The 26,184-nt window shown below is 33.8% G+C and overlaps 6 protein-coding genes across 6 annotated transcripts; 2 read left to right on the top strand and 4 right to left on the bottom strand.

Annotated features, from left to right (window-relative positions):
- Window positions 1-172: 172 nt before the first annotated feature.
- l(3)80Fj (lethal (3) 80Fj) lies at window positions 173-13,027 on the bottom strand. The gene is given in 14 exon segments (XM_029308586.2): window positions 173-2,243; window positions 2,438-2,659; window positions 3,277-3,530; window positions 3,626-3,837; window positions 3,928-4,121; window positions 4,333-4,677; window positions 4,758-5,394; window positions 5,480-5,691; window positions 5,693-6,966; window positions 7,138-10,954; window positions 11,044-11,389; window positions 11,466-11,661; window positions 12,737-12,839; window positions 12,926-13,027. Coding segments are annotated over 14 exon segments (7,956 nt in total). The 5' UTR covers window positions 12,941-13,027; the 3' UTR covers window positions 173-2,114.
- Window positions 13,028-13,401: 374 nt separating this feature from the next.
- On the top strand, window positions 13,402-14,989 carry LOC114935685 (NFU1 iron-sulfur cluster scaffold homolog, mitochondrial). The gene is made up of 5 exons (XM_029308591.2): window positions 13,402-13,677; window positions 13,766-13,837; window positions 13,955-14,376; window positions 14,453-14,556; window positions 14,650-14,989. The coding sequence occupies exons 1-5, from the start codon at window positions 13,601-13,603 to the stop codon at window positions 14,866-14,868; spliced, it is 894 nt and encodes a 297-aa protein (XP_029164424.1). The 5' UTR covers window positions 13,402-13,600; the 3' UTR covers window positions 14,869-14,989.
- Rack1 (Receptor of activated protein kinase C 1) lies at window positions 14,982-16,975 on the bottom strand. Its single transcript, XM_029308592.2, has 5 exons — window positions 16,746-16,975; window positions 16,258-16,466; window positions 15,733-15,939; window positions 15,415-15,525; window positions 14,982-15,339 (listed from the first exon to the last, which is right to left on the bottom strand). The coding sequence occupies exons 1-5, from the start codon at window positions 16,852-16,854 to the stop codon at window positions 15,022-15,024; spliced, it is 954 nt and encodes a 317-aa protein (XP_029164425.1). The 5' UTR covers window positions 16,855-16,975; the 3' UTR covers window positions 14,982-15,021.
- Window positions 16,976-17,937: 962 nt separating this feature from the next.
- Window positions 17,938-21,815, top strand: Shc (SHC-adaptor protein). Its single transcript, XM_029308485.2, has 11 exons — window positions 17,938-18,175; window positions 18,753-18,853; window positions 19,227-19,297; window positions 19,381-19,441; window positions 19,551-19,724; window positions 19,857-20,020; window positions 20,103-20,338; window positions 20,467-20,625; window positions 20,891-21,018; window positions 21,123-21,233; window positions 21,466-21,815. Exons 2-11 carry the CDS (start codon window positions 18,755-18,757, stop codon window positions 21,598-21,600), a joined length of 1,338 nt encoding a protein of 445 aa, XP_029164318.1. The 5' UTR covers window positions 17,938-18,175; window positions 18,753-18,754; the 3' UTR covers window positions 21,601-21,815.
- A 560-nt stretch (window positions 21,816-22,375) lies between these two features.
- FRG1 (FSHD region gene 1) lies at window positions 22,376-24,077 on the bottom strand. Its single transcript, XM_029308531.2, has 5 exons — window positions 23,855-24,077; window positions 23,667-23,743; window positions 23,289-23,581; window positions 22,738-22,937; window positions 22,376-22,543 (listed from the first exon to the last, which is right to left on the bottom strand). Exons 1-5 carry the CDS (start codon window positions 23,911-23,913, stop codon window positions 22,396-22,398), a joined length of 777 nt encoding a protein of 258 aa, XP_029164364.1. The 5' UTR covers window positions 23,914-24,077; the 3' UTR covers window positions 22,376-22,395.
- A 399-nt stretch (window positions 24,078-24,476) lies between these two features.
- On the bottom strand, window positions 24,477-26,086 carry LOC114935669 (uncharacterized). The gene is made up of 5 exons (XM_085481520.1): window positions 25,884-26,086; window positions 25,206-25,321; window positions 25,024-25,142; window positions 24,748-24,920; window positions 24,477-24,654 (listed from the first exon to the last, which is right to left on the bottom strand). Exons 1-5 carry the CDS (start codon window positions 25,920-25,922, stop codon window positions 24,583-24,585), a joined length of 519 nt encoding a protein of 172 aa, XP_085337646.1. The 5' UTR covers window positions 25,923-26,086; the 3' UTR covers window positions 24,477-24,582.
- Between the last annotated feature and the right edge of the window lie 98 nt (window positions 26,087-26,184).

Below are 26,184 nucleotides of genomic sequence, written 5' to 3'. Positions count from 1 at the left end.
AAAATTTTATGAATTATATACTTTATGTTTATGTTATATTTTTTTCTACAGCAATGCTTTGCGTTAAATTCTTCATTGCGAAAATAAATCATTATATTTACGCAAATATAACTTGCAAATTATTTTTTTTTTTTCATGACAAAGGAGGATTATAAAAGAGAGTCATAATATATTTGTTTTATATGTGATTTATCGGTCGAGCATTGCAATCATTTTTGCACATCTCGCAAGCAGTTTCAATTCCAAACTATGGATGAAACTAATCAGCGCGAATAATAATACATAATTTTTTTAGAAATAAAAAATCGCGCTTTATGAATATTTTAGAGCCAAGAAATAATTATCTTAGAAAGAGATAAATTTTATTTTTGTGACAAATTCTTTGGATTTTTCGAAATAATTTAATGTTGATCTCTCTGTGAAAATGCAAAGAAAAATTAGTTTTTGAAAATTTGATTAAAAAAATTAAAGAGATTTCTGTGCAAATTAATTTTTAGAATTTGAGAAAGAGAGACAAAAGAACTTGATTACAAATATATATAAATAAGTCTACGATAATTTGCCTCTCTTAAATGATATTTATGTGTAAAAAATCAATTTTACGATTAATCCATAAGAATCTGTCATCAAGATTTAATTCGTTTATTCTAAAGGACTTAAAACAGCTAACAAAAAATAATTAAGCAAAATTGACATCAGTACAACCTATGCCTAATATTCATAATATACTTCGTCATTTTATGAAACCGAGATAGTCTGACATTTATTTTTATGTAAACTTCGAAGTATGAAAAGTCAAAGCAAAATACACGAATACATCGCGTAATTATTTGCATTTGAAAATATCAGAGCGGAGTGTTACTTCTGGTCCATCATATCACTGCCTCCACACTTTTCTTATATATGTGCTCGCCAAAAGTTATTGTAAAATTCTTCTATCGCCATAAAAAAAAACAATTTGATACGAAGTGCGTGTATCGTGTAAGTAAACTTTGATTGATTGTTAAAAAATCATATAAAAGTATAAAATCCTGCGATTGTCCGACACATACATTCTAAAGTATTACGAGAGCGCAATGGAAGATGCAAGTACGAAAATCGGAGGTAAATATGTGAAATGCGACATGAGATGCCGATTATTCTGTTTAAAGACATTTCAATGATCGAGCCAGGAGTATCACGACATTACATGGAGTAGCTCGAGCCGATTTAACAACCTCTATACATATATAGGCAGATCCTCAATTTGATCAAATCCAATCACGATCGGATAATTTCAGCTGGATATTCGGATTTGTCCATATCCGGGATCTGTCTCGACAACATCTATATTTTTTTACTCTGAAATATAATCTACGTTATACACATAGATAACCCTACGAAATAATATTAAAGCATAAAATAAAACAAACCTGATAAAATCTAATTATAATAAGTATAATAGCTTCTATACCACTTCATCACTATTATGTTCCTTACAATTCAATAGCTTTAACATTCTTCGAATCAATTGTGAATCAATTTTACGAATTTTTTTCATATTTTTTTTCTTATAGTGAGAAAGATTTATTTTTGATGCAGCGACTGTATAATATAATCATGATTAGTGTATAAATCCATAATGTAACTATTTATTTAATATGAATTGAGAAATTGTTTAAAATAATAAGTCTTTCATTTTTCAAGGAAAAAATAATTTAGATAATGGATTCTTCAGAATGTCACCTCTGATGTCTCAAGTGTGAAAATGTCTGTGCGAATCGAAGTAGTGCAATCATCGACCTTAGAATCGTTAGATGTCAGATGGCCGATATATACATATGAATAATAAGAAACATCTTTCTCGTTAAAGTATATACAATCCTAGTTTGAATCGCGTGATCCTGCTCGGGACATTTTAGCTTAAGTAAGTTGAATGCCATCGAGCGACTTTTCCGCTTTACGCTCTTTAATTGCTTATCGAGATACAATGTTGAACGAACTAGTTGGTTCATAATATAACTGATACATGAATGATAAATCTCTTTTTTATAGAGGTCGGGCGAATAATGACGGGTAATACGATTATTGGAACGTGTATAGTGCGTAATAAGCCCCGGAAAGTACAATAGCTCTCACGTGAGTAACGTATCGTCTAATTCCTCTATTTTGCCCTCCGGCTGAGAAAGAACTTTACGCAACACTTTGCTGACCACATCAGACAGAGACTCTCTTGCGCCAACATCCAAGAAAGCTATGCAACGCTAGAAGGTGATAACAAGATTATTACGATTATTCAACTTTTGTGTTGAAAAAAACCAAACTTAAACTGTTGGAGAGGAAGAGAGGATTTTGTTCAAAAATAAAATATAAAGTTCAAAAATAATGATGAAATAAAAAATAATTTAAGCCGAGATTATCAGTTTTTTTATAAATAAAAAATAAGTTGAGGACTCACCTGATGTTCATCTTCACCCTGCCTCAATCGAAGCACCGCGATAAGCGCAAGTTCGCTGTTCGCTTTGACATATCCGTTCTTCTCTTTCGTTCCGTTCACCAACATCGGTAGAAGCGCCCTGAGCAGTTCGGCAGACATATTTTCAGGTGGGATGTTGCGCGCAAGATGTATGCAAACTCGGGCGAGTAACTGCTTCACATCGTTGCTGTTATTATTCATTGACTAAAATTTAATTAACCAGATGTTAAAAATGTCAATGTTACACTTTAACGTTACGAAATAATATCATATTTGATATATGTATATTTCATGCCGAATATTTCTAGAACTATTATTGCAATCTATTTTCATTGTTTTTAAATAAAGATATATAGAATGTCTACTCAAATTTTGTAAAAAAATTCCCTGAGAATTCCCTGATAAAAATAAAAATATAAAACAAGAAATAATTTATTATAACCGTCTCAGGGGGAATACTAATTTATTAAAATTTATTATTTATTAAATAAATAAGCAGTATTGATTTATTTAAATATTAAAAATTTGAACAATTTTCTATAAAATTTATAATTTATATAAGATCTTGATACTAAAAAAAGATTGTAAATAAAAAAAATTTTAATAAGAATTTAAATGTTGCAAATATATGTTAGACACGTTTCTGAAGTTCTAAATAAAAATAAAATCAACAGAAAGATAATTTTTTAAAAAATTCTCTGAATCCTGAGAATTCCCTGGTTTTTTCAAAATTGAATGAGTTTTCTGAGAATACCATTTCAAGATTTTTCCTAGGAGTATACATCCTGATATATGACACATATATTCTCAAATAAACTTACTCTCACGAAAGGTGATAAAATTTGCTGTGGTACAGGTAGCGATTCATTCATGAGATACTGAAATAGATATCCGCACGCTCGTACACCATTCATGACTATTTGCACTCTGTCTGCAGCCAAGTATGAAAGTATCACTGCACATACGCGATCCTTCTCTTTAGGATTGTACACTGTAATGGGTGATTCCTTCAACGCTACAAAAAGAGCGGCCGAGCGTCCATGCCTGAGTGTCCAGTCGACATTAACGTCGTTACCTAATCGAATATAAAAGAAATATTTATTATTTTTGTTAATTCTTGAAAATATAAATAACTAAGTTGTATATATGTTGTATTTTTTATAAACTTACATAAGAAGTGATCGTTCAGTGCAACTGCTAACTGTTCTGGACTCAACCACCGTAAAAGCGCACCAAAACAACCGGCGACCGCGTTTCTCGTGATATCTTCCGGATGACTAAGCATGCTGCTGAGCGTTGCAAAAACTTGTTTTTTCATTGGATCAGTCATTTTGTCACCAGCGGGAGTCAATACACCTCTGAGAGCTTGCAGCATCGTTTCTCTGCACAATAATTAATATTAAATTCTTATAAAATATTTAAAAATACACGAAAAAAGAATATATCCGTAGAGATTTATTCATCAAGATTACCTTATTGCTGGATCATCTCCTGTCTTGATACCAGTGTGAAGTTCAGTAAATAAAGGATCGACACGTGTATGAATAACAATTAGATTGCTAAGAGCATAAGCTGCTTTCAATCTAACTTGCCGATTACTGTCATTCAAGGCTCTCAAGAAAGTAGTTTGCAGTTGCGGCAAGAATTGTTTCAACATGACGCCAACCTGTTGAAGGAGAAAGAGAGACATCAATTATATTTCGAAAACCAGCATTTTGAACTATTTAAGTACTTTATACTAAAATATTTAAGTATTGTATAAAATATTGTATTTAATAATACAAGTATTATATTTCTTTTATTTGTAAATCACAATATAAAATTGTGAATCCTCGTCTTAGCAAAAATTACTCATTATTCGTTAATTTTGTACAGACCTTTCCAAGTAAGATTGCAAGTGTTTCCAAGACGGCTGCTTTAACACTCCAATTAAAACGATCTCCAAGGATTCGAATAAGTGGCCCGGTAATGTGTACGACACTTGGCTGTAACGCAGCCGCGCTGGACAACCTTATGACTTCTCCCAATCCTTGAGCCGCATGTTCTTTTGCTTCCGGCAAACCGTTTAATATAGCCTCTCTAAAGATCGGCAGGATTGGCGTGATTCCTTTAGGAAGACAGAATCCGGGTAATAATTCTTGACCTTTCAGATCAGACACCGCGAATCGAACGGCTTGCCTGATATCTTGTACATGCGCTATTTGCTGCTCGGATGATAGAGTCTGTGAAAAATTACGGCAATATTAGTGATCCTGTTCAAGTCATTATTGTTCATTATTTTCGTCCTGATAAAAACTTGTACCTTTGTAACGGCCGTGAGAGCTTCCCAACTCATCTGTAACACATCCCTGTCTTCATCGGTGAACAAATGGATCAAGCCCCTTAGCAATTGTGGCACATATTGGCTGTAATCGGCGCGAGTGTCGCGACAGAAGGCGCAGAGCAACGTCGCGGCGCTTCGCCGTTTCGAGAGATCCTCCGCTCTCGTGGCCTCCATCAGCTGATCCATGACAGTTCTAACGCCTACTTCGTCGGTGACGGAAAGTACTACGGCCTGACAATACTCCAACTCCTGCAACTCGTTCGGCGTTCCTTGCGCGCTGGAAAGCGCAGTGAGTAACGCCGGCAAGATCCTGTGAAGGAATCTCGTCAGCGCTTCACCTGCCACGCTGGCCAATATCGACAACGCTTTCGTGTTCACTGGCGGGGAAGCTAACTGCGGGACTAGATACGGTAGTACTACACGCGATTTGATTGCCATCACTTGACGTAAACCGTCCAACGTGTTCTCCGCCTCCGCTGGATCGGGGGAGTTCAGTTGGGTCAACATGGCCGGTAATATATCATCGAGCGCGCGAACGCCCACCGTGGAATGTAAACCGTCGAAAGTCTTAGCTGCAGCCTGGCGAACCTCCGGCAGCGGATCGCAGAGCGCTTTCCTGAAAAAGTCGCCTTGTTTAAATATCTGTAAAGACATGAACAGTCTTTTAAAGATTTATAATTATTATTTATTATTATACTCACCTAACCGTTGGGACAAGACTGATAACAAAAGTCAGAACCATGTCCTTGTTCGTGCTCGCCATAATTTCGGACAGTCCTATGCACACTCCCTGACGCTGATCCGCTTGATCGCTCTGCAAGCCCTTCTCCAAGATCGGTATAATCTCCGGCAAGACTCGTTCTCCCAATTTTCGCACTAGATCGCCTAATGTTCGCGCTGCAACTTGTCTCTTAGTCGTAACTCGTACTCGCCAAACATCCCAATAGAAGAGTGAACAGGGTCGGTAATATCTCTCGCAATGTCCTTGGTGTATTCGTCACTACTACCTTCCAAACATGAAGAGCAGCCTGGCGTACCATCAGAGCTACGTCCGACCGGCCCATATAGAGACCGGCCAACACGCGATTCCGTCTTTCCGCGCCTAAAGCGTTTATGATGGCGTAGTGCGACTGTTCCGTACCAAAATTATCGTCTTCGCTCGCGGTCTCGGTCGACATTTTGCCGGACACGCCGGAGATCCTGTACAGTAAGTCGCCCAATAGTTGAACGGACGAGTACCGAATACGCCAATTGTCATCGAAGAGACCTTTCTCTAATTCCGGTAATAGTAACATTATCGCCGAGTCGGCGTAAAGAGTGACGATACGTTGTCCCGCTCTCAACGCGGTCTCCCGCACATATTCGTTCTCGTCGGCCAAAGCCTTCAAAATCGGATTAATGATCTGTCCTATGTATGGAGTGAATTCCGTGGTGAACGCGCTCGGCATGTATATAAACATCATAATGTATCCGTCTTTCACGTGAGGCGCGATGTCCGTTCTCTCGGCAGTGCTGATGATCTCCGGCATGAGTTTATGAAGTTTCTCCACGCCCAGTCCGCGTACCACCTCGGAGAGACCTTGCGCGGCGCCGGATCGGTCGACGCTACTGGTTTCCGAAGTCAACGTCTGCATCAGCCAGGGTAACAAATCCTCGAAACTAGATTCGCCCATTCCGCGTACCATAGCGCCCAACGCTCTTGCAGACACGCTGCGTACTTCGGGCACGGGATCGAGCAAACTAGTCTTCAGACCTGGTATAATGGTTGGCAGATACGGGGTCAGGTCTTTCTGATCTGTTAAAGAATACATATTGCCGATGATCTGCGCGGCCATCTTTCTGGTTTCCGTCGAACGGTCGAGGAACGCGCGTTGCACAACGGGCATAATTAACGCCAGTGAGGGTGCATCGATAAAATGGACAAATTGTGTATCCAGCAACGTTTGCAGGCAAGTAGCGGTCTTGTGCGAGGGATCTTGCAATGCTTTCAACAATACCGGTACAATCGCTTGAATCTCCGGATTGCGTATCACACTTCCGATGACTTTCAGAGCCTCCGCGCCAGCTTCTTGCACCTTTGTATGGGAATCACTGAGGACCTCTATCAGCTTGGGAACAATACTCGGCAAGCAGCTACTTAACTGCTTCGGTGCGCAATACGCCATAGCACCAAGCAATTCGACAGATCCTATATAAAATTTAATGTTTTATTTTTAATTTAAGCAAATAACAATCATTAGTTTCATGTACCAAAATAATACAAGATAATACATTAAAAGCCAATAAAATTTAGTTAACGAGATTAGAATCAGTAGAAAAATTACTCCGTTTGCCAATAAGATTAATATGACTTACATACCTGTTTTCGTTCTCCACGAGTCTTCCTCGAGAGCCGCCAATAGACTCGGTAAAACGAGCTTAACGCCGTGAGCGGAAAGTTTACTCATCACTACTCTGGCAGTGTCGTCAGTGGCAGTTCTTACGTACTGACTCGAGTCGCCGAAACACAGAAGCAAATGCGGCAGAACGTGCACGATGTAAGGCTCGAACAATCTGCCGAGCATCGTACACAGCATTTCGAAGGCAAACAGCGCTCCCTCGCGATGTCGGTAATTCTTCTTGTCTTGAATAGCGATGGTCAGCTTGCTCATGATATCCAGCTGCTTCAACGCAAGAATTCCCATACCCTTGATGAGACCCGCAAGTCCGTACGCTGCACCTTTACGCTCGCCATACTTGTCCGACTTGAGCAATTGGTCCATCAGATTGTCCACGATTTTTGGCGCATCTTCCTTAATGGAGTCCGTCAAATGGGGTAGACAATTGGCCACGGCCTCCTGCACCTGCTGTGAAGGCGTAGAGAGCGCAGCAATGAGACGCATCACGATCGGTTTGATTCGTGGGTCGTTCTTATCCAAGTGTCTCGCGAGCGATCCCATGAGAATCACCACCGACTGCTTGATCGAGTCAAAGCTGCCGATTTTCGGCGCCTTGTCCATGAAATCCTCGAAAACCGGAAGCAGCGAAGTGATGTTCGCGCTGCCGTGAAGATCGACCGCCGCGACGGCGGCCGTCAGCATCTCAGTGCGTACGTATTGGTTCCTGTCCCCGAGTCCGGTCAATACGAAGAACTGGATGAGTCGGTGTACAGTGTCGGCGGTGAGAAGCGGCGCTATCTGGGCCAGGGCGAGGGCTACCCCCCGTCGCGGACCCCACGTATCGATCGGCTGCTCGACGACGCGACCAAAGTCGTTTAACTTCGGTGGGATCATGGCCAGTTTCTCCTGATACAACTGCAACAGACTGTCCAAGACGGACGGCGTTAAATGAGGCACACTAGCCAAGCTCTCCGCTAACGCGTGAGCGGCTGCCTGTTGCACTGGCTCGACTGGATGAGCGATGTCCCAAATCAGTTCCTCGCAGAGGACTTCCGGGCGCGCGGTAAAGTCGGCCGCGTTCCATAGTTCGCCGGCGAGAATCTTATTATCTTCGTTCACGTCGAATCGAGCGATCCATACTCTTCTGGTGAGTCTGTCGAGCTGATCCTGATCCTCCTTTTGGGACGGAAAAGCTTGTCGTATTACGGTTAATCCTCTAAGAGCTGCGTCCCTCACAGTGGATAGCGAATTCTGCAACGCACCGATCAAGGAATCTATATCTTCGCTGATGGCGATTGCTGTACCTGGTTGACCACTGCCGGATTGCGCGACGTCTAGCAAGGTCGCCACCGCGTGTGACTGCACACGACCTGTTGTGGTCTCCATAAGTTCGATAAGCAAATCGAACATTTGTTTACGCGGCAAAAGTCTAGGATGTCTGATGTCTTTCAGGTCGGTAGAGCTGTCTCCTCTCTGCTTGGCATGTTCCTGAATCAATTGTAATCCCTGTACTATCATGCCGTCGTCCTTATATGATAACAAAGTCTTTCTTATAAAGGGAAAAACGTAACAAAACGCAGGCGCCGTGAATAATTCCTTCTTCTTGATCGTTACCGTGTGTATCAGATTCAACGTTCTTTTAACCGCTACATCGAGATTTTCCTCTTCCCAAGCTTGATCCAAATCGCACTGCGGTTGCAATTGTCGCAATGTAACATGAGCGATGAGATCACCTAGAATGACGCTATTATCCATGGTTACTGTTCGACGAAGGGCTACATATAGTTCCGACATTTCGGGAGCTGCCAATGGAGAGCCCAGATTCTTCAAAATGGGTGGTAAAAGATCCTTTAAATACAAAGACAGTTCCTGCTTATTACCGTGTATCGAACATGTCACCAGAGACACGGTATTATCTATCTTGGCTTTCAATTCGGTTAATCTCTTACGAATACCATTTTCTTTCGCGATCTGCGCCTTCAAGGTCTCTTCTTGTTTAGGCGTTAATTTTGGTTCCTTTATCTTGCCTTCTCGTTTTCGCTTCTCATATAATTCACGTCTCAGTTGTAGCTCCTCTTGCTGCTCCTTAAACGAGTAAACCTTACTTTCTCTCTTCATATTCATGGAATTAAGAATATCATTTTCGTCGTTGACGGGCAATACACTCTTGTCGTAAAGTTCTCCTTCGGGAGTGAGATACGTAAAATATTCGTCCTTGGTAACTCTTAAAATTTCTGGATCATCAAGTTTACTTGTAACATTCGATACTAACGCAGGTAGAAAAGCATCTGGTGCGAGAGATACGATTTTTACAAGTGCATTTTCGTAAGTCGGTATCGGTTTATAATTCTGAATCAACATTTTCCTCACTTCGTTACTGTAACTGCGTAAAAAGTCCTTTGGTACGAGATTGTAGTTCTTAGCGATCTTGAACCACAAGTTTGGTACAGCTTTGAGCAATGCCGGGTGATGGGATGGAAGTAGAGCGTCTCTGGTCATCTGATAAGTCGGTACCTCAAATAAAAAGGAACCCGAGCATATAGCAAACAATCCGTCTGCGAGACACCTCCCGGTGATTTCCCCCATTGAGGATTCTTCTTTACTCTCTTTATCCGACTCCGATTTAATCTTCACGTTTTCCAAAAACTTGTTAAACTCCATTAATAGAGCCTGCGCTGGCGCATATGTACTCAAACCAGTCACAATCTTCTTGACTAATGGGAAACATCGTTGTCGTGTAGAGGAATTTGAGGCAGTAGCACAAGATACAATTGCTCGATGAATCCCAGTCAAAGCCTTTTCATTTAATCTGTCGGAAAACTCAGTGATTAATCGTTCGCATAGCAACATAAGATGATATAAGATATCGTCGCCGCATGTCGATAGAAACTTTTCGGAGAAGAATATCTGCTCGTCGATTGCGTTCCACAATACATTCTGCTTGTCGTTCTCCACCTGGTCAGCCAATACGAACTTCAATAGAAGGTACGAAGCGACTAGACCTTCGGTCACCGCTGCCGGTTGCGCGCACTGCTGCATAGCTCGTGTTATCGCTTGCGCGAGAATTGGGGCTATTATTCCCGAGTAAGGGGTGGCGGGAGTCGAGAAGAACAACTTGATATAAGCTGTTCGTACTGCAGCGGTAGATGTTTTCGCCGCCATGCCTTTCTTGAAAGCGTCCACTACGATTTTCGGTAGAGCGGACGAAAATTTTTTGGACCACAGTGCCATCATTTCAAGAGCCTGGATCAGCGTCTTCTCGTGAACCTCCGTCTCGAGTACCTTGATGAAATGCTCACACGCCGTCTCGGCCAGTTTCTGCACACTGCTGCCCGAAGCTACATTACAGCTAAGATTGCCGGCTCCTTGTAACACAGAGATTTTGTGTGTCGCGACCGTAAGCTTACCCTCTGATCCGTGAAACACCGCAAATACGGATGAGAGCAACATCTCCAGAGCCGTGGTATCGGAACATTGTAGAGCAAGCTTGCGACATGCCCCGACCGCTTCATCTCTCACTAAATCTTCCTTAGAATGTAGATTAGCAAATAATCCTTTACTTATTTCTTGGGTATACTGGCTCAAATCAAGACTTAATCCGCTTAAAATGTGACCGACTGATCCAATGATAATTTCCGGATTTCGCAACATTGCTTTCTGTAAAGCAGGAAGTAATTGAGTTTTAAACTCTTCGTGAGTTAATCTTCGAAGAAGTGGTACAGCTACATCCACTACGTATAAATCTGGCTTCTTCTTACAACTGATCGTCACTTTTATAAAAATGTCTATCATGTTTATCTAAAATAAATAAAAATACAATATATAACATAATTATAAATATAACATAATAATTAGAATTATATATGTATTCTTAATATAATATTTACCTTTAATTGTTCTACTAAATCATTTTTTTGTGTGGCAACTAAATATTTTGTAAGTAAGCTGGCTAGAATAATTACACCATTACCGAGCTCCAATTTTGTTAAATTTTCCACATAAATAACTTCTATGTCCTTAATAGCTGTCCATTCATATGCGAGTAATGTGTACACCTTGTTTGCAAGTTTTTTATCTGCAGATGCCAAAGCTGCGGCAGATAAATTTGCCTGTGCTTCAATGAGTTTTGCTAAATATTCATTCATCTCAGTATTATCCAATACATTATATCCATGAAGAATAACTAAGTTTGACCATTTCAATGCAGTATATGCAGTTAAAGCAGTATTCAAACTGTGAAAAAACATAAAGAATATTTACAATTACATCAAATAAACATACAACAAATAATTCTTGATTTTAAACTTACGTCGCAACCACATTTTTATGCCAAGTAGCTTGCTCTGAAATTACAGTTGTCATATGTTTGATGGTAGCTTCTGGTTGTTTTTTAAGTAGTTCTACAATTAGATTTTTCACGTAGGACTGAGAAGCACTATCCTTGTACCTATGTAAGGTAAGCGATACCACCTTACAAATCCCATTGACAATTTTGTCATTAATGCCTGTAATAAACAATTTGTATATAATATACACATAATTATCAAATTAAAACATATTTTAATAGTCGCAATTTTTAATAAATTTACTTAAATCATCAATAAACATTTATTTTTAAATAATAAGTGTAAATTTTTTAACATTTTTTTTTATCAAATTACATAAATAAAATATATTATCAGTGCTGAAATCTGATACATAAATATATTCAATATTAGAGACAAAAAAGATAATTTTAAAAATTGATTTAAACACATTTGAACTACAACTATTTTTGTAAATTCGATAATTACTATAATACACAGTTTATGTATAATCAATAATAATCATTTTTATATCTCATATATAATTTACTGATTATTTTTTAAATATTATTTTAGTGTAAATATATAGGTAGAAATTATAGCATTATTAATTGGTCTTGTATATATCTTACGGAAAGATTCTTACTTAAATTTCTTAAATAATAAACAAAATATAATTTAAATGAATTCACGAACATGTAACAATGCAAAAGTAGAAACATCTAACAATAAAATAATATTTACATGCACTTTCCTTCTTATTTATAATAAATCTTGTGTCATTTTGCAAAGAAAAAATATAATTACAATGTATTATTCAATTAAAAACTTTTTTTTCTTAATATACACAATGTATATTATACAATATCCATGCAAATATATCCAATATCTTGAATTATATTCAATGTAAAAACTTGGATGTCAAGTAATCATTCGTAAAGTCACTTTAATAGTGTAATCAATATCCAGTAATGAATTTACCTTTTATATAACTAGATTTTTTTAACGCATTAGAATCTCACAAAATAGATATATATGTAAACGTAAAACAATTGCAATTACAAGACAATATTGTAAATATAAGTACACTTTAGATTTCCACATAAACAGGTATATATACATTTTTCCTCGAAAGTGCACATAAATAATCGAGTACAGGAATAGTCATCCGAAACAGATCTCTTCTCGGTATCATCGTATTACGATCCAAAAATCGTGCAAGAATCACTTATCTCTCTTATCATAAAGTAATACGGTTTTCCCTGACGATTCTTACCGGGGTTTGATAATACGTTGACGACATTTTGCAGAATTTCACGCCGCTCCTTCTTGCTGGCGGTCTGAACTCGATTCGGTAAATCCTTCAAAGCTTTTGCTAGCTGCAACAAATCACAGGAAAATTATAATAACGCCGCGGGAAAGGATAATAAAATATATTTTCTCGCCTTCCACGTGACTCGCTCACCTCGACATCCGCCATATTTCTTCAAAAACCGGACTGATTCTAAAGCGCCGCTCTTCGCGAGCATGCATGTATATATTTGCACACGAATGCGATTAGAAGAGTCGAAAACGCATGCGGCTTTTCACATCTCTCCTGTCACCTTGAAGAAGGGGTCATTTCGAACGCGCGAATCTGAAAATAATCAGACCTCCAAATTTTATACTCCGCTTTAAAAATTAAATAATAATCAATTATAAAGTTTTACTTGCGCAGCTCTAATTTTTATACTCCGTTTTATTTTTAACAAACTTTCTAAACACTAATTGTATTATATTATATATTTATTTAACAAAAACTTATATTATTATTATAATAATTTTTTAAAGTAGTATGAAATATAGAGGAAAGAGAAAAAGTATACTAACAGTACCTCGTCATAAAAAATTTTACTTGTGTAAATCGCATTTTTGACTAACGCAAAATTTAGTGTGAAGTTGCCTTCATTCCTATCATTGCATAAGCTGTGGCAACGTGAAGTCGGTTTGTTTCTGACGTACTGTCATATAACCTAAAGTAGTACACTAAAATATATTGCGTCTTATAAATAGACGAGAATCCAATTAAAAAATATATCGTCGTGATATTGTTGAAAAAAATGAGATATTTTTGACAGTTTGAAAAGAGACGTCAAAAACGATGGATAAAATTTTTAAATCGATTCATACAAGTCGACCGGCTTTGTATAAAACTCTGGCGAATGAACAATTCATACGGTAAATAATTTACACAGTTCATTATAAACATATATATTTTCTTCTATACGTTTCTCTCGAATTTCATAAATATATTTACGTTTTTCAGAGCCTCAAATAAACTTTCTGTAAAACGTTGCGTACCTGTAGCCAATAGAATGTTAGCACAAGAATATTCCACGTAAGACTTATTTGCTTTCTTTTGTGTATATAAAATAAATTTAATATATACTGCATTCATACATATTTTTAAATATCTTTTTGGATAAAATAATATGTTTATAAATGAACTTTTCAGGACTTTTCCCATCGGTCTCAGACACTGGCATGGCGACAGTGAAAGATCAATTTGTATATTGCCTTCTAAACATAGTCCTGCAATATCTAGCCAACAAAAACGTAATATGTTTATTCAGACACAGGATACACCAAATCCAAATAGTTTAAAATTTATCCCAGGAGTGCTAGTACTCGGGGAAGGATGTACAAAAGATTTTCCAAGTGCAAAAGATGCATACTGCTCGTTACTTGCTAAACAATTATTTCGTATTGAGGGAGTAAAGGCGGTATTTTTTGGACCTGATTTTATCACGGTTACGAAACTCGACGAGGACGTGGAATGGAAATTATTAAAGCCAGAGATATTCGCAACTATAATGGATTTCTTTGCCAGTAATCAGCCAATTATGGATGAAACCTCTGAACCTGCTACAGATACACGTATAGTTTATACAATAATTTTTATATAAAAATATTTAAGATAAAATAGAATATTTATTTCTTTAAATTTTTATAGAAATTAATGCAAATGATGACGAGGTTGTTCAAATGATAAAGGAATTATTAGAAACACGAATACGACCTACAGTACAAGAAGATGGTGGCGATATTGTATATATGGCAAGTATTTTTTGTTCTTTAAAAAAATCTAAAATATATATTTGCATTGTAATTATAAATATAATGCATTATCTTGCTTACTTTTTTCAATAGGGATTCGAGGAAGGCATTTTAAAACTAAAGATGCAAGGTTCCTGTACCAATTGTCCAAGCTCGGCAGTAACGTTAAGAAATGGCGTGCAAAATATGATGCAATTTTATATACCCGAAGTACTCGGAGTTATACAAGTGGAAGACGAGACGGACAAAATTGCCGAGAAAGAATTCAAAAAATTTGAACAAAAGCTTGAAGAAAAGAGTGGAGATAAATAGATACAATCGTAGTTGTTGATGTATCTATACGTCATCTTGTAAATGTATATATAATATTGTAGACGTGCGTATACTATGTATAAATTAAAATATACAAATAAAGTAACATGTAATATGTTAATATTTTCGTTTTATACTTTTATTATAAAGTATTTATCTGCTGGATACAGAAACTTGCCAGACACGAATAGTATTATCGGAATACCCTGCAAACAATGTCTGACCATCAGTGGACCATGCGAGAGACAAACACAGAGGAGGTTCCGCTTTGCTGGTCGCCGACACAACCTCGGGTTTCAATTCTTCGACCATTTCTTTAGTTTCAAGATCCCAGATCTTGATCCATGGTCCAAACGCAGCACAGAGCCAATAACGATTAGGACTGAAGCACAATGCTGTGATGATATCGTTATGATCCAAAGTGTGGAGATGTTTGCCATCATTCAAATCCCATAGCATAGCTTTGCAATCCTATAAGTAAAAATAATATAAATTCATCTGCATGTTTTAAGTTTGTGACAAATATAAGTATAAAGAAATACATACTTTGCCACCAGATGCACAAAGTGATCCATCAGGTGATACTGTAACAGTATTCAAATATCCTGTATGACCACTATGATTGATCTTTAGTCTGCAATTTGTCAAATTCCAGACCTGTAAATAAATTGTTAAGTTAGTAATAAATGTATGTACATATCGTATGCACAATCATAGAGATATGTAATGTCAGTCCCATATCCGCATACACTCATAGTAATATACTCATGTATTGTATTATAAAAATTATCCATCATTCTTATAAAATATTTTATGTATATATCAATATTCGATTTTCTTTCTAAATATAAATTTAATTCTTACTTTAACAACACGATCCCAGCCTGCCGAAACAATGATCGGATTTGCATGATTGGGAGAGAAGCGCACGCAACTGACCCAATCGGTATGTCCATCATCTTGAATGGTGTATTTACATTCGGCTAATGTATTCCACAATTTAATTGTCTTGTCTCGCGAACCAGAGACTATTTGACGATTGTCCACAGAGAAAGCAACGCTCAACACATCCTATTAACAGAAACAAACTCAAAATAAATTAATAAAGCAATTACCAAAGTAACTTTAATCAATATCAATACTTACGAATGACTGATTTAATCAGTGTCTATTTCTTCTACTTTCAATATAAAAAAAATATAAAAAAAAAAGCTTCAGTACATTTTATATTTTCCATTGAATTAGGTATTACTTTTCTTGTAACAAGGATAAAGAAAATTTCTTTATATTACAAAGTAATATTTTGTAACATGAAGGATTATTTCCTTTTTTCTTAATACAAAGTAAGTAAACCCATACAAATTGCATCGCGGAAGAGTGAAGTCACACCTTGGTATGGTCTTCAAATCTCCTGGTCGTACGACCTGCAGCCAGATCCCAAAGACGCAAAGTTTTATCCCACGAACCGGATAGTGCGTAATTACCGTCAGATGAAAGAACCACGTCACTTATGAAATGCGAATGACCGTAAAGACGCTTCTGCGGTATACCATAGTTAGCTTCATCACGTGTCAACTTCCATACTATCAAAGTCTTGTCTAAAGTAAGAAAAGAAAATAAGTAACAAGATATCATTAATATAAAGAGGATAGAATTCTTAAACCATAATTGAAAAAATTTACAACAGATGGAAACTACAGATGAAACATAAGTTGATTGTGTACTCCTACCTCATGTTTTGCGATATTTCATATTAATCATCAAATTTAAATAATTATGAGAAAAATTACGGCAAATTGTATTATCGAATTGCAGAAATATCAGATTTACGAGGAGAAAGAACGAGGAAAGTCGGCGTTTCCGAGCGATATACTTACCACGTGAGGAGGACAGAATCATGTCTGGATATTTCGGATTCGTGGCGATTTGCGTGACCCAGCCATTGTGGCCGCGAAGCGTGCCTCTTAGTTGCAGAGTTTCGGTCATTTCGACTCGTTTTCGATTACGTTAAATCAGAGATGGAAACGGATTGTTCCGGGCGACCCGCATTCAATCGAACGTTCAACGAAAAAGAGCGAACAGCGCGCTGCTGTTACTGAAGTTGGACAATGTTCACAAATATATATAGATGGGCCACCCACTTGTGAATTTATGACGCATTTCTTCCTTTCCTTTTCCTTAAAGCCCGTATCAGACTATGGATTAGGATTGGAATTAAAATTGAAATTTCACCAATCAGAGCAAAGTTTACAAGCTTGAGATTAATTTTCTTGATTCTAATTGGTTATATTTCAATTCAATCTCAATCCTAATCGCCTACATGAAGCTAGTCGACAAAAATTATAAAATATGATTATTTTCACTTTTTTGAATATATTTCGTTTGTAAATCGTTATATAATTCTTTAAATAATTCTTGTTAATTTCTTTTAGCTTTACTTTATAAATTATATAATATATTATATAATAACAAGAATAACACAAGGATATATTAGATAAGTATTATTTATTTATAAAATGATATTAATTTAAAAGTTATAAAGTATGATAAAGTACGCGCTATTGGCTAGAGTTCTACTTTGCGCATGCGCACTATAATTATAAAATTATTTATTGCAAACATAATAAAGAAATTACTCACAAACAATTATATTAATATATTTGTAAATCACAAACGATTTCCTATCTATTACAATTGTTAGTTATTACGAAATCTGTTTATTATTAAAAAGTGTCGGCTAACTTCACGATTAAAAAATATTATTAATTATAAAAAAACCTAATTTGTCACAAACGTTAAAAACAGACTCACAATCAATCACAAACGATTTACAAACAAAGTATATTAAAAAAAAGTGAAAATAATCATATTTTATAATTTTTGTCGGCTAGCTTCATGTAGGTATCCTAATCCATAGGTCGGTATTCAGTTGGTTCTTATATTTAAAATCGTCTTAATATCTCGTTCAACCAATCAAGAGACGCTATGCGGCCATTCGATTGGTTGAACGAGGCCTTAAGACGATCTTAAATATAAGAACCAACTGTGAATACCGGCCTTATGTGTGATGGTGTCTAGTTGCTCTGTGGAATGGAATGTTCCCATTGAGTAGTAGTAGTAGCACGATAGTTTACGTTCACGCCTATGGTATGCGTAGTATACGCCAATGATCCATCTCATGAACTCGATAGACGTCAGAATCATCAGTGACAAGTCAAAGATAAAAGTTGACCAAAGATTCCTCGTGCAATGATCAATGCCTCGTTGAAGAATCGTTAATAAATGACTGAGTAATCGTTCGCGTCAGGTATGATTTCACATCCAAGAATATATTAATATGGACGAATTTTGATCTGACGTTGACAGTTTGAAAGTCATGATATTTTGGGCGTGATTTATTATAAAGAAAATTGCTATGTGCATATGTGATTTTTTGCCTTGTGTTAATTTTCGAGTCGTGGTATAATTAAAGAAAAGAAGATGATTTTTCGTTTGCTTTCGATATATATATATACATATATATATATATATATTTATATATATATATATGCATGTATATATCTGTGATATATAAGAATATAAAAAAGATAGACAAGAATATTAACATTCCTTGTTTAATGCAAGGTTTTGATGACTAATGCTTTAGATATCGTTTTATTTACTCATGTGATTTTAGCTGTTCACTATAAAAAAAAAGTAGCGTATATTTTTTTCTAAATATATATATATTTTTTTAAAATGATTAAGTACTTTAAGTGATTAAACACTTCTGATAAAATATGCTGTAAATATTTATATATACATAGTGAATTTGTTATATGTATACTTTATATAAATTGTTTATATTTTATATACTGATAACATCGATATGTTTTTTAATTTAGCAATGGCTGCAGGAGGTAGCAGTTTTATAAGTAAACCAGCCAGAGGCTGGTTACATCCAGATCATTTAGTAAGTAAGGAAGGAATCACTTATACAGTAAAGGTATGTTATTTATTATCTTCTTTAGTATACATCAAGATATTCCAATTATTTTTTTATCAACTTTTTTATGTACATCCAATGAGATCAGAATAATTCTTAAGTATTATAAAGAAAAAATAATAAATATATCCAATGATTAAAGAACAATAATGTGAAAATGGAGGACATTGTTTAAAGTTGATTTAATTGAGGTAATTTTTAATGTCCCTTTTTTCTTCTTAATATATTAAATACCTGTATTTTAGCAATAAAACATAAAACATTTTCTAATAGAATAAAAATCTAGAAAAGAAACTTGATGTAACTTAAATTGTATTAATTTTTTCTTCTATCATTAAAAATATTCTAATTTTTCTTTGTATAAAAATTACAGTACATAGGATGTCTAGAAGTATATACATCTATGAAAAGTTTGGATTTTGAAACACGTTCGTGTGTAGCTAAGTAAGTTGTCACAGACTATATAGTTTTTGCACTATCATATATATTTTCAAACATACAACATAATTTTTTATTTTTATTTCTAGGGAATGTATAAACAGAGTTTGTGAAGCTGCTGGATTAAAATCTGCTGATAAAAAGAGAAGGGTACTATATCGCTCATAGAGATTATTATATTTATAGTTAGCTATATTTACATCATTATCTTTATCAATTTTATCAAATTTATCATTTTTATCAAATTTCTCAACTGCAGGTTGATAGAAAAGTGTTGAGAGCTATAGCAGATAAACCTCGTATGGAACACACTGCTGCTAGTGTTAATTTAACTATTAGCAGTTGTAGTTTATCCTTAACAAGTATCGAAAATGGACATATTATTGCTAAACATGATATGCCACGCATATCTTTTGCTTCAGGCGGTGATACGGTAAAGAATACATTTGTACTGTTCTTCACATTTTTCAGTATGTGATGGATATCTCAATAATCAATATATATAAATAGTTATTAGTTTTCGCTTTTGTGTCTGTTTAAAATTAAATTTTATACCGTATAATAGGAAATATTGGATTTTGTTGCATATGTTGCTAAAAATATGCAAGAATGGCGTGCATGTTATGTGCTTGAATGCGCAGGCGGTTTAGCACAGGATGTTATATCCACTATTGGACAAGCGTTTGAGCTTAGGTTCAAAGAGTTTCTCACAAAGCCAAGTTCTCTGCAGTAAGTTTTTGTAAAAATATATTTACATGAAGTTAAAGTTATGATAATCATTCATTTAATTATTTTATGTAATTGCTTGTAGCCCTGTTCTAAATGGAGTTCGAGAAGCTGATAGAGATTATTACAATGATCTACCAGGCAAAGTACCACCTGACATTGGCCCACCACCAGTACCACCTTTGCCTACTACAGCGTCCACACTGCCTAATTTGAAGCATCATCAAAATCATACCACACCATCGTACAACATTCAAGTACAAAATACTGCAATGAATTTATTTTCACCTGCCACTGATAGGCAACACCAGGAGTTAGCAGGCAATATTTTTTATAAAACGATATTTTTGGCATAAATTATTTTTGATTAAAATTTATCTAGAATTTAATTTTTATATTTTCTTCTACATAATATTTAATCTTTTATTTTCATTTTTTTATTTTCACAGAAACTGGGAATCTAATCGACTTGAATTCGGATGGCACTGTATCTTCATCAACGAATCTAAATACAATGCCTGAGCACAATTATGTTAATGACAGTGTCATAGCTGCAAACAGAGATAATCATCGTGATCCAGCATCACTTTTCGATGTTTTTGATATGCGTAAGAATCATTTATCTTTTGCTTTTAATATGATTTTATAATAAGTTACAAAGTTCTCACAAAATAATATTGACCCACAGAGTTCTGATTTTTGTGATTTATTATTTCTTTATATCGTCTTGCGCATATTAAAATTTTAAACATACTTTTTGATATGAAAAAATTTGTTCTAATTTTTTATTAAAAAACTGCTTTTAATAATCTTAATTTCTATTTGTTTACAATATTTATTACTTATATCAAACTCTTTGTTCATGAATTCTAGAACCCTTTAGTTCTGCGATATCAGATATGAATAGATTAAGTCCTCGATCACAAAAACAGCAATTGAAGCAAGAAATATGGTTTCATGGAAGCGTTAGTCGCTCTGAAGCGGAATCTATGCTTACTAGAGTAAATATATTTGCCATTTTGTAGATATACATACATATATATAAAGATTATTTATTATTTAATATAAATTATCTTTGTGTTTAACGTTTCTTTTACTATTTAAGGATGGTGATTTTTTGGTTCGAGAATCACAAGGTTCTCCTGGTCAATATGTTTTAACCGGTATGAATAATGGTACCCCAAAACATTTATTGTTAATTGATCCTGAAGGTGTTGTAAGTATCACAAAGTAAAATACATATAATAATAATAATATTGTAAGTTATATATATAATTAATATTTTCTCTAAAATATTTTTTGATTATATAAACTATTTATATTTAAATATTTTTTATTATATATATATATATATATATATATACAATATATTTTTTTTTAGAATATATAGTTTAATAAAATTTTAACAAATAATAAACATAAAAAATAATACAAATTTTTGCTTATAGGTACGCACAAAAGATCGGGTATTTGATAGTGTAAGTCATCTAGTGAATCATCACTGTGACAATATATTGCCTATCATATCTGCTGATAGTGTTTTAGTACTACGTTATCCTATTCCCAGGCAAACAAATTATTAATTTTTATAATAACGAATAATTAAGCATAGACTTGGCAAAGATTTTCTAAATAGTTATTTTGCATATCTACATATGAGAATCTTTGGCAAGTCTAATTTTCGCGCGCACGCGTGCGATATTTTTCAAATCAGTCACTTCACACAAACACATTTAGATATATATGTATATTGTTTGTAGTATCTTTCTATTGTAAATGAATAGACGATTTATGAATATTTGTCACTCTGTGAATCCTTATAAAATGTGCCAATCCAGCCAAAGTAATTATAGTATAAATAATTTCTATAATTTATCTGAATCGAGCACATTCCGATTTTTTTGTATAAAATATCCTTTAGTTTTTGTGATATATTTTCGATTTACATACAAGCCATACATATTTATAAGAAAATTTTATATATTATCTTACGATATTTTAGATGTATATCAATATGCTTTTTATATTAAAGACATTGTTGGAATCTCATCATACAGAAATACAATAAATATAATTTCGTGCAGTATGCTCCCATTGTTTATTTCTTAATATTGAAAAAATATACATACACTGAAAACATTTTTATAGTATAAAATATAATAGATGTTTTAATAAGTTTACTGAAAGTTTGTACTTTTTATATACATATCACAAAAGACTCACAATTAGTGCTTTATATTATATGAAGATACTTTTTTATATTTTTCAAGAATTATAAAAAATTTATTTATATTTAATAAAACATTTATATCTTAATAAATTATATTTTATATTAATAAATAATTTAACAATAAGAAGTTATGTTGTTATAATTTTATTTATTTACAGTAACGGTCAGCTTTCATTTTACTTCTTCTATCTAACAGAGTTTCATGTAAATTTCCTTCTACTTTCGCTTTTTCTAATTCAGAGCGATTAGACTTATTTACCCTTAACTTCTTATCTTGAAATTTTTGAAACTTTCGTCTGTAATATATAAAATATCATTAATATTAGAAAATATATTTTCAAAGATTTTGTTAGAAATAGAATTAAAAAGATGAATTTTAAATATCAAGACAATGTAAATATAACAGTTAAAAATTTGAATTCACACACACACAAATATAGTTATTTCTTAATATATTATTATACTATTATTAATTCAATTTAATACTTACACATAATTTACTTCAATATCTGCAAGTGAGCCTTGCTCTTCCTTTGGAATATCCTTGCTAGGACTTTGAGAACGTTGGGTTATACTTCTTATAACAAGAAACTCTGATGAACTAGCTGTTCTATTCTGACAAATGATATCATCGTCATTTGTAACTGATATGAAACATCCTGTATTATTTAATATAGCAAGTTTACCATCCTGGAAAACAATGTAATTAATAATATATTTAAAAACAAAAATTAATAAATAAATATTCTCATATACATTTAATAAGAAAAGTTTTATGCAAATAACTCAATAAACTCATTTATGCTTATTTTTTTAGATTTATTAATTAAAAACAAATTATAAATGTTTATTTAATTAATTTTTAATTTTTTAATTAATAAGTAATATAGAGAATGAATGTATACAAAAATCAAAGATGATATATAAACCTCATTAAAAATTTTTGTTTACAGAAAAATAATATAAGCACAAGAAAAATGCAAAATAATTTCTATAAATTTATTGTATAACTTCTATTAATATATATATAATATAAATTACCTGAAAAACTGGTTCCCACTGCTCAATTGAACCTACTGCATCATTTCGTCCAATAACAATGCCTTTTTTATCAACACCAAGATATTTGCCATAACCCGATTTCAAAGCAATTTTAGTTTCGCTTATGGGAAATGCTGTCAAGATTTCTTCTGGCGATGGACCTTCTCCTTCGGCATGTGGTGCACCAAGAGTAAATAGTCCATTATCAAGTGCTTTCACATAAGTTTGATTTCCAATTTCTATAGCTACTGTTCCTGTGATTTCGAATATACTCTTAACCTTCCACCATCCTCCTATAACAGAAATTATAATTTATATAAGCAAATGCTTTCCATTTTTTGCTTTCTGTTATATAATAAATAAAAATAAAATAAATACCATGAGTAATAGTGTCCTTATCCTCTCTCGTTACATCTTGTTCTTTTTCTTGTGTTTTAGATTTTCGCTTTTTTGGTCTGAAATAAAAACAAATAAATATTTAGCAAAAATGAGAGAAATAACAAGAAAAATATATATTTCAAATAAATTTCTCGAACAAGAAAGAACAAAAAGCAATTTTTTAATACCTTGATTTTTCGCCTTTCAATATTAACTTTCCTGTTTTCACTTTGTCGTATTCTGACATTTTATTATCCTCAATCTTCTAGATTGTTGTGATATCAACTGCAATAAGTATTTTTATGTCAAAAATATGAATAAAGCGTACAGAAAACGTTCTTCTTCGTTTTATCAGAGAGAAACCTAAGGACATGGAGAGCGGCCATCGCGATTCAATGGACGCGTGTCCTAATGCGCCCTCTGAAAAAGTAGACGTGAACTATGTCGTGAACTCGGTAAAAAGCACAGTAAATGGTTCGATTCCGGAACTCGAACTAATTTCTTGTATCATGGACACAAGGTTTTATTCAACAGTCAATTGTGTGATATTTATAACGTTGGAAAATAAATAATATTGAAAATGCACTCCACCCACACATGACTACACAGGAGGCAACATTTCTGTTAAATTTATTAGTTCACATAAAATTCAAAATTGCATTCGAAAGTTTAAATTTACATAAAGTAATATTTAGCCAAGTAAAATATATTTTAGTCCAAAATCGTATATTTATGTATAATTTGTTTACGTTACTTCAAATGCCAAATGATTGCAAGTGGGATAATTAAAAAATAAAATACTGCTATAAATTAATGCTAAGAAATAAATACTTTTAATAAATTATTATCGGTATAAAATTATGTTAAAGTATATCGTTCTCTTTTTTTTAAATTTTTACTTAAAAAATCTAAGGAACTAACTTAAATTAAAGAAAACACTGTTATCTGACGAATTATTCATATCACTTCTATTATTTTCAATCTCCTCCTGCAATAAAATATAACAATGTAATTTATATATATAATACATAATATATGTAACATTTAGAGTAACTGATGCTAAATCAATAGATAATATTACCTGTAGTACTTCAATTAATGTTTTTGCTTCCTCCAACATCTCTCTATATATATGATTATCTTCTTTTAATTTTTCAATGCGTTGTGAAAGTGTCTTATTTTCTTCTAAAGTATTCACAAGTGCCATTCTTCGCTTTTCAGCCAAGACTTGCCAGTAGTTTTCACTAGGATTGGCTGAATCAGATGAAATAAATATTTGAAAAACTTTCTTTTATTATATATTTGCAATCTGTATAGAGAAATATATACAGAGGAAAGAAAAATATTTTGAGCATACCTGATGTTAAATCTTCACCTTCAATTATTATCTTCTCTTCTCGTGCAGTCTGGATAGCTTTATCTTCGCTTGTCACTTTTTTGTGTTTAAGAGCACTCCTTTTCGATTTTGCCACATCCCTAATATACAAATATCTCATTAAATTATTTTCTATAATACATTTTTTTCTTAAAATAACTCACTTTTTTGTATTCTTTTTTGATTGTTGCACAGGTCTAAAAATTCTATCGGATCCAACTAATGTTTCTTTGTCAGTGGCTGCTGGTTGTAATATTTGCAATGGTTTTCTGATTTTCTCCTATTTTATATATATATATATATATAAATTATAAGGCATATAAACATTCTTATAAACCACTCTATCTATTTTTTTATTTATATATTGTTTACATTAATAGTCTCCTTTCTATATTGCTATATATTATTTTCTATTTAAGGGGATCCTAAATGATTTTGCAAAGTTTGTTGTTTTTTCCTGTTGTGTGTGCACAAAAATGTAGGATGAGTTATTCTCGTTTACTAGGCTTCCAAATTGATATCTAAACATTCACTTCAATGGCAAATCCGGCCTGGTCTAATTTCAAGTAAAAAACAATCCGTACAGCCAATAAATAGATTTGTAGTTTATATAACATTTTCGATAAAACAGGAAAAAACAACAACTCAAAGTTATTTAAGATCCCCTTAATGCACATGAATTTACATCATATACAATAATTATATGTATACATTTTCGTATAAATTATTATCAACTATTTTTTAAAATAATTTTACCAAGATATAAAATTACGTTACAACATCGCAAATGCATTTCTTAATTCCTAAAATGTGAAAGATACAAAAATATATACAATACTAACTTTAGGAGCAATTGTCCCGATATTAGTGACTGGTTCCATTTTATCCAATTTCAATAATCCAAGAGAAATCTGGAAAGATATCGCTCAATCAACGCACCAAAGTTCAAACGTGTTATTTTTCTTTACAAAAATTGTGTAAACGTCTGAACGCGTCAAACATCAAGGGACACTAACGAACTTGGCTATGGCGTTTGAAAATATGAAAATGTGAGATCACTATCCCGGAAGTTTAGTGATCTCGCAGTTTCCTCATTCGTAATTGGGTGAACAAATGTGAAAGCGACAAAAATGTTCGTTTAGG

Source organism: Nylanderia fulva, unplaced genomic scaffold (assembly GCF_048542155.1).
Source record: "Nylanderia fulva isolate GAGA-0341 unplaced genomic scaffold, ASM4854215v1 Scaffold18, whole genome shotgun sequence".
Classification (NCBI taxonomy): domain Eukaryota; kingdom Metazoa; phylum Arthropoda; class Insecta; order Hymenoptera; family Formicidae; genus Nylanderia; species Nylanderia fulva.
Note: the sequence above shows the minus strand (reverse complement) of the source record. Positions and strands in the feature narration are given on the sequence as shown.